The sequence below is a fragment of the Lepidochelys kempii genome, chromosome 3 (genome assembly GCF_965140285.1).
Source record: "Lepidochelys kempii isolate rLepKem1 chromosome 3, rLepKem1.hap1, whole genome shotgun sequence".
NCBI classification, from domain to species: Eukaryota; Metazoa; Chordata; order Testudines; family Cheloniidae; genus Lepidochelys; species Lepidochelys kempii.
The window spans coordinates 210,494,762-210,506,911 of record NC_136382.1 but is presented as its reverse complement, the minus strand read 5'-3'; the positions used below and the strand labels follow the sequence as shown (position 1 = coordinate 210,506,911).

The window sequence follows — 12,150 nt, the reverse complement described above, 5'->3', positions numbered from 1 at the left end:
CAAAGCTTTTGATACGGTCTCCCACGGTATTCTTGCCAGCAAGTTAAAAAAGTATGGATTGGATGAATGGACTATAAGGTGGATAGAAAGCTGGCTAGATCGTCAGGCTCAACGGGTAGTAATCAACGACTCGATATCTAGTTGGCAGCCAGTATCAAGCAGAGTGCCCCAAGGGTCAGTCCTGGGGCCGGTTTTGTTCAACATCTTCATTAAAGATCTGGAGGATGGTGTGGATTGCACCCTCAGCAAGTTCACGGATGACACTGAGCTGGGGGGAGAGGTAGATACGCTGGACGGTAGGGATAGGGTCCAGAGTGACCTAGACAAATTAGAGGATTGGACCAAAAGAAATCTGATGAGGTTCAACAAGGAAAGTGCAGAGTCCTGCACTTAGGACGGAAGAATCCCATGCTACAGGCTGGTGACTAACTGACTGGCTAAGCGATTGTTCCCCTCTATTCGGCACTGAGAGGCCACATCTGGAGTATTGTGTCCAGTTTTGGGCCCCACACTACAGAAAGGATGTGGACAAATTGGAGAGAGTCCAGCAGAGGGCAACGGAAATTATTAGGGGGCTGGGGCATGTGACTTATGAGGAGAGGCTGAGGGAACTGGAATTGTTTAGTGTGCAGAAGAGAAGAATGAGGGGGGATTTGATAGCTGCTTTCAACTACCTGAAAGGGGGTTCCAAAGAGGATGGATCTAGACTGTTCTCAGTGGTAGCAGATGACAGGACAAGGAGTAGTGGGGGAGGTTTAGGTTGGATATTAAGAAACACTATTTCACTAGGAGGGTGGTGAAGCACTGGAATGGGTTACCTAGGGAGGTGGTGGAATCTCCATCCTTAGAGGTTTTTAAGGCCCGGCTTGACAAAGCCCTAGCTGGGATGATTTAGTTGGGGATTGGTCCTGCTTTGAGCAGGGGGTTGGACTAGATGACCTTCTGGGGTCTCTTCCAACCCTGATATTCTATGATTCTATGTCTGGACCCCAGGTGTAGTAAGTGTGACTCAGAGGAAGGCTGGTAAAGAGACAACTGAAAAGTATCCCCAAGTCTCATGCATGGATAACAAGTGTTAATATCCCTATGGCTTGGCAGAGCTCAGTGTCTACAGACTCCAGTGGCTTCTATTAACATATTTCCTTTTAGGGGGAAAAAGATTGAATGCAAATAAAACATAACTAGTACAGCCTGTTAATTAATTGCCTACATAGTAGAACCATGAAATGTGGGGAGGGGGTCTGACCTGAACTTCTCAATCTGTCTGTTCTGCCTGTAACAGATTATTCCCTTTCCCACCCTAAAGCCTCTCCCCCCACCAGCTATAACCCACTGGAACGATGAACATTTCACCACAGCCAGCGCATGTGGGGGACAGAATATCTGTGGGGCCAGGACTTACGTTATAGACCTTGCTCCTGCAGGAGATAAGGATGGCTGCAGACCTCGCAGTGCTGGGAACTAAGGCTGGGGCATTTCAAAGGGCCCTACGGGAGGTAAGGACCCAAATTGTCATTGACAGTCCCATGGGAGTTGGGCCCCTTTGAACATCCCAGCAAAACTTGTTTTGATTTCGCTTTTCACAACACACTTCACACTGTTCTATGCAACTGGGGTGGCAGGGAGGGTAAATGGGGAAGGACATCACTGAATCTGGGTCAAGGTCACAAAAGTCCTATGATCGGGTCAGTACCATAGCGTCCAGGAATGCTGCTACCCCAGGTGCTTCTGTTAATGTTAACAGGTCATTCGTTTTAAATGGAAAGGCAAATACAGCCGCAAAGCTCGACGGCACCTGAGAGCTGGTACCTTGCAAACATGCATTTCAAACATCAAAGCTAGTTTGTGGATGGAGAACTCCCAAACTCACACCTGAAATCAAAGAAAAAAGGAAGAAAAGAAAAGCAGTTTGGTTTTCATTAACTAAGAAAATAAAACAAGATGACAGGGACTGAATGCAAACTGTGTCAAAGAACAAAATTCCGTTTCTCACCTCAGGCGCTGACTGACGAGAATTGGCCGTTACCGCTAAGTTCTAGAACCCTGCAAACCGTATGGTTTCTAATGAAAACCCAGGAGAGAGTTCGCTATTCTGGGACTTGGGGCTCTACAATCGGGTCAGATTCTAGAGACCTGTACACACGAGCATAGCTTGGCTGCAGCATGACGAGGCCAGGGAGTAAAGTGTGTTTGCAGGCTTCGGCCCATAGGTTTGCATTTGCATTAATATTCCAGAAAGAAAGATGATCCAGTGGTTAGGGTGCTGGCCTGGTGCTCAGGTGATGGGAGCTCAAGTCCCTACTCTGTCACAGATTGTGTGCGAGAGACCTTGGGCCCATCACTTAGCCTCTCTGTGCCTTAGCTCCCCATCTGTACAATGGGGCTAAGAGCTCTTCCCTATTTCATGGGGCATTCTGAGGATAAATATCGTCAAGATTGTGAGGTGCACGAATACTATAGCAATGGGGGGCACACAAATACCTGAGATAGATTCTTCAGCTCACATAAATGCCATAGAAACTGCAAAGGTCTGTTAAGTACCAGATTTCCATCTCAGGTGCATGTTGCATTATTGTTTCCTAGGTCTAAAATCCCATTCGTGTGCAAGCCCTATAGGGTTTCTTCCAAAAAGGGGATTCTGTGCATCCGAGATGAGAATTGGACCATTCCGCTTTCTGCATGCTCTGAAGAGGCATTGCTGGAATACCGAGCCATCTCAGCACGAAGTTCATCACTGCGTTAGGGTGGAAGGCAATTCATTTTCCAACATTGGATGAAACGGCTCCCTCCACAGAACCAAACTGCATGTTTTTCATGGTAGCTGCACTCAAAGGAACATACATGGCTTTAGCATGCGCCAGCCTGTCCAAGGAGAATGGAAAAAACCTTGTTCACTGGTGTTTGTTCTGGGCACGTGTTGTACAAGCCGAGCTCTCACCCAGGAATTTTAGAATCAATATCCAAGTCTGACTTCAGTCATAAGAGGCCTTAGAATCCCGTCAACCGTTTCATCCTCCACGTAGATGCCACACAGTAAGTAGAGTTTGTTAACACAGAGCCCAGGGGTGAAATCCTGTCTTCTCTGAAATCAATGACAAAACTCTCCTTGACGGGACTTTGGGCAAGTCATCGAGGCCCCTCGGGTCTCAGTTCCCCACCTGTACAATGGGAGCAGAGCCCTGTGAGGCTGGAAATCCAGGCACGAGTCCAGGGCACGTAGACACGATGGAGAAAAGGGCCACATAAGCACTGAGACAGATGTAGCGATTTTCACGAGACTTGAGCGGAGAGCTCAGGTGCAATAGATCCACCTCTAGGCTCCTTGGCCTTGTGCTGCGATTCGTCGGGCAAAGGGACAGCTTTCGGTTTTTATTCACTCAAACACTTTTTTTTTTCATTTTACAGAGAATATTTCAGTCATCGGTGGATTTTTTTTTAACAAGAGAACTCAAATCCATTCTCTTATGCTCTATGTATGAATAATTCACTCTCTCACTCCTGTATTTCATCAATAACTTGGGTTTCTTTAATAAGCTCATTACTAAGACGTTAGCATAGCAGAGCGAGCGCGGTATGACGAATGATACTCCTGGAGTAGAGACAGCAGCCCAGCCACAGAAGAATACCTCAGTAAGGAACTTGTGCCGTATTTTAATAAAGCCTTATTTGGTGGGTTGTCTAGCCATTAGCCCTGACATAAAGACCTGCCTGCCAGGTGCAAAGGTTACGGACACCTCGAGACATCTAGACAGAGTTATGTACAGTTCAGGGATGGCACCGGTGACTGTGGTACATGTTGGCACCAGAGACACAGGGATAGGGGAGTGGACCCGGAGGCCAAATTTAGGCTGTCAAGCAAGAGATTAAAGTCCAGGACCTCCATGGTAGCATTCTCTGAAATACTTCCAGTTCCATGCACAGGGCCAGGCAGAACAGCAGAGTCTCAGTGTATGGATGAGACAATGGTGTAGGGAGGAGGGGTTTAGGTTTAGTAGGAACTGGGGAACCTTCTGGGAAAGGAGGAGCCTATACAGGAAGGATGGGCTCCACCTAAACCAAAATGGAACCAGACAGCTAGCTTTTCACATTTTAAAGGTCACAGAGGAGTTTATAAACTAAGGGCCAAGGGAAAGCCGACGGGTGCAGAAGAGCACATGGTTCAGACAGAGACATCTCTGAGGGGAGGATTTATTAAACGGGATAATCTGTGTCCTAGCAAAGAGGAGAGGATAGAAGTTGATAAAGTACAGACAGGAACTCAAGAGAAACAGTCAAATGAAAAAGAGTCCCATTCAATTACATCACAGGAAGGCAGACAACTAAATACAGACAAATGTTATAAGTGCTTATTACAAATGCTCGAAGTCTAAATAGAGAGACAAAGTAGGTTGGGTAATATCTTTTAATGACCAACTTCTGTTGGTGAAGCAAAATTATAAAGGAACAGCCACAGGCAGAGAAACCCTTTAGAAACAGCATACGGGAGGCTCAAACCCAAATTAAAAAACAAACCCTAAGAGGACCAAAGCAGTGCTGCTGTGGCTACACAACAGAGTAGAAGAAGCGGTTAAGACAAAAATGCACCTTTTAAAAACTACCTCACCCACCTCAGCTCTCCAACATCCTGAGAGCAACATGGCTCCAACACCACTGCAAACAGACGGCTAGATACTAAACCGGGTGAACTTGAGTGTCAGGTATTCACTGAGGATACGGATGTAACAGCTATCCAAGAAACGTGGTGGAATGAGGATAAACAAGGGGACAAAGTTGTCCTAGCGTATAAAGTATACAGGAATGACACAGCAGGTTGTGCTGGTGGGGGAGTGGCACTGTATGTGAAAAAAGCAGAGAGTCAAATAGAGTACGAATCTTAAATGAATCAAATTGTACCATAGGATCTCTATGGAGAGAAATTCTGTGCTTGAATAATAGGAGTATAGCAGCAGGGATACACTACCGACCACCTGACCAGGACGGTGACCATGACGGTCAAATGCTCAGGGAAATTAGAAAGGAAACAAAAACAGAAGGCTTAGTAATAATGGGGGATTTCAAGTATACCCATTATGACTGGCTGGGTGTCATCTCAGGACAGGATGGAGAGATAAAATTTCTAGACATGATTAATAACTGCTTCTCGGAGCAATTAGTCCCACAAGGGGAAAGGCAATTCTTGATTTAGTCCTAAATGGAGCACAAGATCTGATCCAAGAGGGGAATATAGCTGAATCACTTGGTAACAGCAACCGTAATGTAACTGAATTTAACATCATGCAGGGGGGGAAAATACCAAAGAAACCCACCACAGTCGCATTTAACTTCAAAAAGGGAACTACACAAAAATGAGGAAGCGAGTTAAACGGAAATTAAAAGGAACAGTCACAAAGGTGAAATGCCTACAAACTGCAAGGAAACTGTTTTAAAAAAGCAGAATAGAGGCTCAACCTAAAATGTATGCCCCAAATAAAAATCAATCAAATTAAAAAAAAGAGTAAGAGGACAAAAAAATTACGCCATGGCTAAACAACAGATTAAAAGAGGATGTTAAGAGGCAAAGAGACATCCTTTAAAAAATGCATGTCAAATCCTACAGAGGACAATAGAAAGGAGCATAAACTCCGGCCAGTCAAGTGTAAATGTATAATCAGGCAGGCCAAGAAAGATTTAAGATCAATTAGCAAAAGACACCAAAACTAGCAGCAAAAAAATTGTTAAGTACATCAGAATCAGCAAGCCTGCTAAACAATCTTTGGGGCCACTGGACAACCAAGGTGCTAAGGGAGCACTCAAGGAAGATAAGGCCTTGCAGAGAAACTAAATGAATTCATTGTACCAGTCTTCACTGCAGAGGAGGTGCAGGAGATTCCCACACCTGAGCCATTCTTTTTAGGTGACAGATCTGAGGAACTGTCCCAGATTGAAGTGTCAGCAGAGGTGGTTTTGGAAGAGTTTGATAAATTAAACTGTAATAGATCATCAGGACCAGATGGGATTCACCCAAGAGTTCTGAAGGAACTCAAATATGAAACTGTAGAACGACTAACTGTGGTACATAACATATAGCTTAAATCAGCCTCTGTCTCAGATGAGTGGAAGATAGCTAATGTGACACCCAGTTTTAAAAAATGCCTCCAGAGGTGATCTGGCAATTACAGGCTGGTAAGCTGAACTTTAGCACCAGTCAAATTGGTAGAAACTATATTAAAGAACATAATTATCATAAATGAACAAAATAGGTTAGCGAATAGTCAACATGCCTTTTGTATAGGGAAATCAAGCCTCACCCGTCTATTAGAATTCTTTGAGGGTGTCAACAAGCATGCGAGCAAGGGTGATCCAGCGATCTAATGTACATGATAGAGTGTACCTGGACTTTCAGAAAGCCTTGAGTTTGCTCTTAAGCAAACTAAGCTGCCATGGGAGAGGACCTTCCCTCTCCTGGATCAGTAACAGGTTAAAAGACCGGAAACAAAGCGTAGGAAGTAATGGTCAGTTCTCAAAGTGGAGAGAGGTAAATAGCGGGGTCCCACAGGTCTGTGCTGGGACCAGGGCTGTTCAACATATTCACAAATGATATGGGAAAAGGGGTGAACGGTGAGGGGGCAGGGAGGTCTGCAGACAATACAAAATTACTCAAGATCATAGGTGCCCATCGGAAAAAAAAATTAGCATGTGCTTAGCAGCCACTGGTAGCCAAGCACCCCCCCCCACCCTCCCATGGATCAACTCCTCCCCCTCCCTCCCAGCACCTTGGGCCCACCGCAATCAGCTGTTCTGCATCATGCAGGAGGTGCTGGGGGTAGGGTTGCCAACCCCTCCAGGATTGCCCCAGAGTCTCCAGGAATTAAAGATTATGTTACATGGATGTATTCCTGAAGGTTTCATCAATCAAAATTGGCAACCCTAGCTGGGGGTGGGGAGAGGAAGGAGCAGGGACAGGGTGTGCTCGGGGGAGGGGGTGGGAAGAGACAGCGTGGGCCTTGGAGGAAGGGGTGGAGTGGGGGCAGGCCTGGGGTGGAGGTGGGAGAGGTCGAGCACCCCCTGGGTAGAGAGGAAGTTGGTGCCTATGCTCAAGATAGTTAAGTCCAAAGCAGACTGCAAAGAGTTACAAAGGAATCTCACTGAACCGGGTAACTAGACAACAAAACAGCAGATGAAATTCAACGTTACATAAGAACGACCAGACTGGGTCAGAGCAAAGGTCCATCTAGCCCGGTGTCCTGTCTGCCGACAGTGGCCAATGCCAGGTGCCCCAGAGGGAATGAACAGAACAGGGACGCACCAAGTGATCCATCCCCTGTCACCCATTCCCAGCTTCCAGCAAACAGTGGCTAGGGACACCATCCCTGCCCATCCTGGCTAATAGCCATTGATGGACCTCTCCTCCATGAATTTATCTAGTTCTTCTTTGAACCCTGTTATAGTCTTGTCCTTCACAGCATCCTCTGGCAAGAAGTTCCACAGGTTGCCTGTGCGTTGTGTGAAGAAATACTTCCTTTTGTTTGTTTTAAACCTGCTGCCTATTAAATATTGTTGATTCAATATTTAGCTAAACCAGTTTAACCACCAATGTAAATTCAAACCGGTATAACTTTCCCATGTAGACAAGGCCTTGGCCACACGTTGGCCCGCCTAGAAAGGGTCTACGGCGGGGGGTTAGCCCCAGAAAGAAGCCACAACGCAGATGTGTGGGGAAGAGAACACTTCCCTTGCAAATCTGTGCCTTGAATGGGCACTGGGCCATGCAGCTCACATCTAACTGTCTCTTGGCACAGCAGCTGATTCTCCCAGATACACAGCGATGTGCCGCACATACGGGATGGCAGGATCAAATTTTTTGAGTCTCTCCAAAGGCTGATGAAAAAAGACTTGGATCTCTGCTTACATTTCCCTTTACTGCTGATCTGCCTTAACAACTCTGCGGCACAGCCAGGGAAGCCGGTGGGATGAAACCCTTTTCCCGTCCTCCGTGTTATTGCCAGGAGGAGGGAGACTCCTTCGCTCACCAGTAACTGGTGATGAGCACTGTTAGTCTGCAGGGCTCCTGCGGTGTCATTCAGAGGCTCTTTTCTTCTTTTAGACAGAGACAGAGACATTTTTATGTCATTAACAACCCAGCGCAGCTCATTCCCCACCTCAGCCGCTGCTGCGCTAATGTTTTCTTCATTCACACTGTGGCAACTTCCAGCCTAGGATTAGCCACGTGAACAGATTCTCGTGAACGGATGCAGGGACCGCACCCAGAGAGGCATGTTAGGGCTACACGTTCCCATTGCCGGGGACCCCCCCAGGGAGACCTGCACTAGGATCCCTTTGCAGTTCCCTCTCTGCGTCACATTCAGAGGCGAGGCATTAGCACCGTAAGGGAGCGGGCAGGGGGCGAGACACAGGAGCGGCTGTGAAGATAGGGTGTGGGGCTGAGGCAGAAGGCCAGAAATCAGGGCTCTGCGTTCAAGTCCTCGGTCTGCCATAGCCTCTGACCTTGGGCTCCTCTCCTCAGGACCATTGAGGCAGCTGAGTTTCATTGAGCTCACTGGGAGCTAGGTACCCAACTGCCTTGGAGAACCTGGGCCATAACCTCTCTGTCTCAGTGCTGTGATACTTCGCCCTCTCACAGGGGGGCCGGGAGGTCACCTTCGCTCTCGACTCGGAGGTGCTCGGTTGCGATAGCACTGGGGGGCCCAATGACGGGGCTGATCCAGGGCGCGGTGGGTCGAGGTTAGCCCGTTCATGCTCTCCCCTTGCTGTCAGCAGGGCTCAGGGACCCTCCCCCGTGGCAGGTGCTCTCTTAAGCAGCTATCGGAGCTGGCTTGACATGAAGCGTTCAGCTCCCACCAGCAGCTGCCAATTCTGCATAGCCAGCCGCGCTAAGGCAGCGTTCTTCTGGCTGAGAGCCAGCCGCCTGGGGGCTCCATGACGCCGCAGCCCTGGCACGGGCCTCGCACTGCGTCTCTGCGAGTGGGATCATGCACAGATCTACTCTCCCCCCCACGTCTGCATGTGCCATCGTCTCAGCCTGGGCTCAAGGCGGGTCAAGGGCTTATCGCAGCCCCAGTGCCCACTGAGCACCAAGACAATAGACCCCCGCGGTGTAGAGAGACGGGGCCCCCACAGGAACCTGCCCTGCCTGTTTGGGCCAGGGGGACAATTGCTGTGTGTTTGCCGTATTAGGGGCCTCAACCGAGACCAGGGCCCCGTTGTGCCAGGTGCAGACAACACGCGTTCTTCCCCGCCTCTCTCAGACACGCAGACTCCCTGCCGCTCTTCTCTCCTCAGATGGGCACCTCCGCCGAGCATTTCCCCTGGAGCTACTCTGTCCCAGCTGGGGTGACCCAAACTCTACCCAGGATCCAAGGGGAAGACGTCCCATGGACCGGGGCTGCTCGAAGCACTTGTGCTGATGCAGCAATCAGCCCAGCTCCACCCCTCCAGCAGAATTGTCTCTGTGGTAGAACAGTAGACGGGGGCTGGGTTGTGCCCGGCGCTGTCGAGCGCCTGGCGTGCGACGCGCTGTGCTCCAGAGGCCGTGCAATCTAACCAGGGCACAGAACGCTTCAAGGTCACATTGAAGGTCGGGGCAGACGTGGGAACAGGACGCAGGTCTCCTGAGCCCAGTGCCCAAGCCACCAGCCAATGCTGCTCCCTACAGTGACGGAAGGGGAAAGAGGGCGTCTCTCCTACCTCCTTGGAAAGCAAAGAGGGAAAGCGTGAGGCTACTCCCCCCGCCCCAGGTTTTGCAGAGAGCTTTTCAGAACCACACGGCCCCCTTTGTGCACAGTGACACAGGCCAGACCTGACCGAACAGCCATTAGACTTCTCAGGAAGAGCCCCCCGGATCACAGCAGGCCCCGTTTGGACTGGGCTCCTTTTGAATATTTTGTTGTTAAAAACCACAGAATCCTGTGAAAGAGGGAGAAGCCCATTCAGTGCACACACAGGCCCTCCACTGAGCCCCCCGGCACGTCGGTTCCAGGGGCGGTCTGCAGCTTGCTCCAGCCAGAAATTCCAGGTGGCCTCAGAAGGCCTGGCTGGTTTGAGTTCACCGAAAGGGAGGGGCTCTCGGTGCAGGATTTAGGGCCAGATGTGTCAACAACAGGATCATGCAATTAAACACCCATGATAATTATCTACATCGAACCCTACATGGAGGAGCTGGCTTTGAAGTGGACAGCTGGGCAATTTGTTGTCCTAAAATCCCAGTCCCCAGAGCTGACTGGCAAACACCGCAGGACAGGGTTCTTACAGCAAACTCCTCTGGCATACCTTGTTAAGACCATGTCTCTCGCGTGGAGTTGGTAGCCAAGACAGCCTGACGGCTACTAAACCGGACATGAAGAATTCCCCTTTCCCTGCTCTATCGGTACAGAAACCGCAAAGAAAAAAAACATTTCTGCCTTTTGTTGCATGTCCATGAGCCAATCAAAGGGTAATGCTAGCCCTAGGGAAACCAGAAGCTTGCAAACTCTTCCCATCTGGGCCTTTTTGAATGGAGAAACCCCCTGGCCAGGGAACAACATAAAGAAATACTTAGCCTCTTAGGTTTTATTTGGACCATGTGAGGCTACAGTTCAGGGCTGATAACACAGTAACGTCTTACATGGACACACTTCTTAGGGCAGCTAGTGGTAGCCAGATCCAGGCAAGACGATCCAGGCCGCAGCCCAGCAAAGCACGTGCACAGTAGGGAGCCTCACAGGCTTCCAGTGGAAGTGGACGGGTGAAACACATGGACCCCACTGAACTCAATGTGAATTTTGCCAGGGGCTTCAATGGGGCTGGAGGTTTCACCTGAGAAGTTACAGTCATGTGTGTGCTCAAGTGCCTTGCAGGATCGGGGCCGCACCAGTGCTCGAAATGAGCATCATGCCCCTCCCATATCATTCAAAATAACACCCCCCAGCATCCCTCTCCAACAGGCAACATGCAATATCTGACCTCCAGCTCCTGGAAATCCTCATCTTCCTCCACGTCATAGGAGAGGGTGTGGATCTTGATGTCGTCACCGGAGAGGTCGATGAACTTGCTGTCGGGGTACTCCAGGCTGTCCTTGGTGGGGGAGCGGTCCTCGATGAAGGTGGTCTCACAGCACTCGGCGCTCACGCTCTCCCCCCAGGAGCGCAGCACGTTCTCCGAGTAGAGGATGAGGTTGGGGCGGTAGTGGGACTCCACCGTCTGTTGGAGCGTATTGGGGTCCAGCAGCTGCTGCACCGGGTCGTTCCTGCTTTGAGCAGCGAGATTGCCCACAATGTGGCTCTGGTACTGTGGGGCTGGGTACACGGAGACCAGGCCATCTCTGTTCTCCGCCATTAAGTTCCTGGTGTTAATTAAGCCATTCTTTTTCCCAGCTTCAGCGATTTTCCCGTGCATTAGCACACTGGTCTGTTCTAGGAGCCCATCCATGCTGGTTTTTTCCTTCCTCCCACAGGGGTCTTAGCTGGTCACTCGGAAACACTGCTCACACTGCAGTAACGGCTCCCATTTTCCTGAGGGGGGGTGTGAAATAAATACTAACATGAAAATTAAACACCAGACCTCCCAAATCTGCACCCGACCCCTGACAGCAGGTATAATGACGGAAGCAATAAGAAAAGAAGTACTTGTGGCACCTTAGAGACTAACAAACGTAGGCCCCGATCCTGCCAGCCGCTCCACGCAGGGAGTTCGCCCGGCCCACCGGAGCCCCGAGTGGGGACTTCCCTGGCCTTTTCTAACCCAGTCCTTTTAAAGCAAGACCTTAACGCAGGGGTTCTCAACTGTGGGGCGGGACCCCAAAGTGGGTCGTGACCCCGTTTTAATGGGGTCACCAAGGCTGGTTTAGACTTGCTGGGGCCCATGGCCGAAGCCCGAGTCCCACTGCCCAGGGCCGAAGCCAAAGCCTGAGGGCTTCAGCCCTGGGCGGTGAGGCTCAGGTTACAGGCCCCCTGCCTGGGGCTGAAGCCCTTGAGCTTCGGCTTTGACCCCCTCCTCCCCCCGGCCAGGGGTGGTAGTAACTTTTGTTGTCAGAAGGGGGTCGCGGTGCCATGAAGTCTGAGAACCCCTGTAGTTTAACGCATGGAACAAGAGAGAATGCCCAAGCGACGTGCCAAGCCGGCCTGGGGTTTATGTTTTCGCACTGGGCTGTGCCATGCCAAAAGGAGGATTTCAGCT

The 12,150-nt window shown here is 49.9% G+C and overlaps 1 protein-coding gene across 1 annotated transcript in view; it reads right to left on the bottom strand.

Moving 5' to 3' along the window:
- Positions 1-12,150, bottom strand: part of SYNDIG1 (synapse differentiation inducing 1) — a 95,079-nt gene that overhangs the window by 64,159 nt on the left and 18,770 nt on the right. The window contains exon 2 of the mRNA XM_073335334.2: positions 10,939-11,486. Within this exon, the coding sequence (XP_073191435.1) occupies positions 10,939-11,403 (465 nt within the window). The 5' untranslated portion in view covers positions 11,404-11,486. The remainder of the gene's footprint in view (positions 1-10,938; positions 11,487-12,150) is intronic.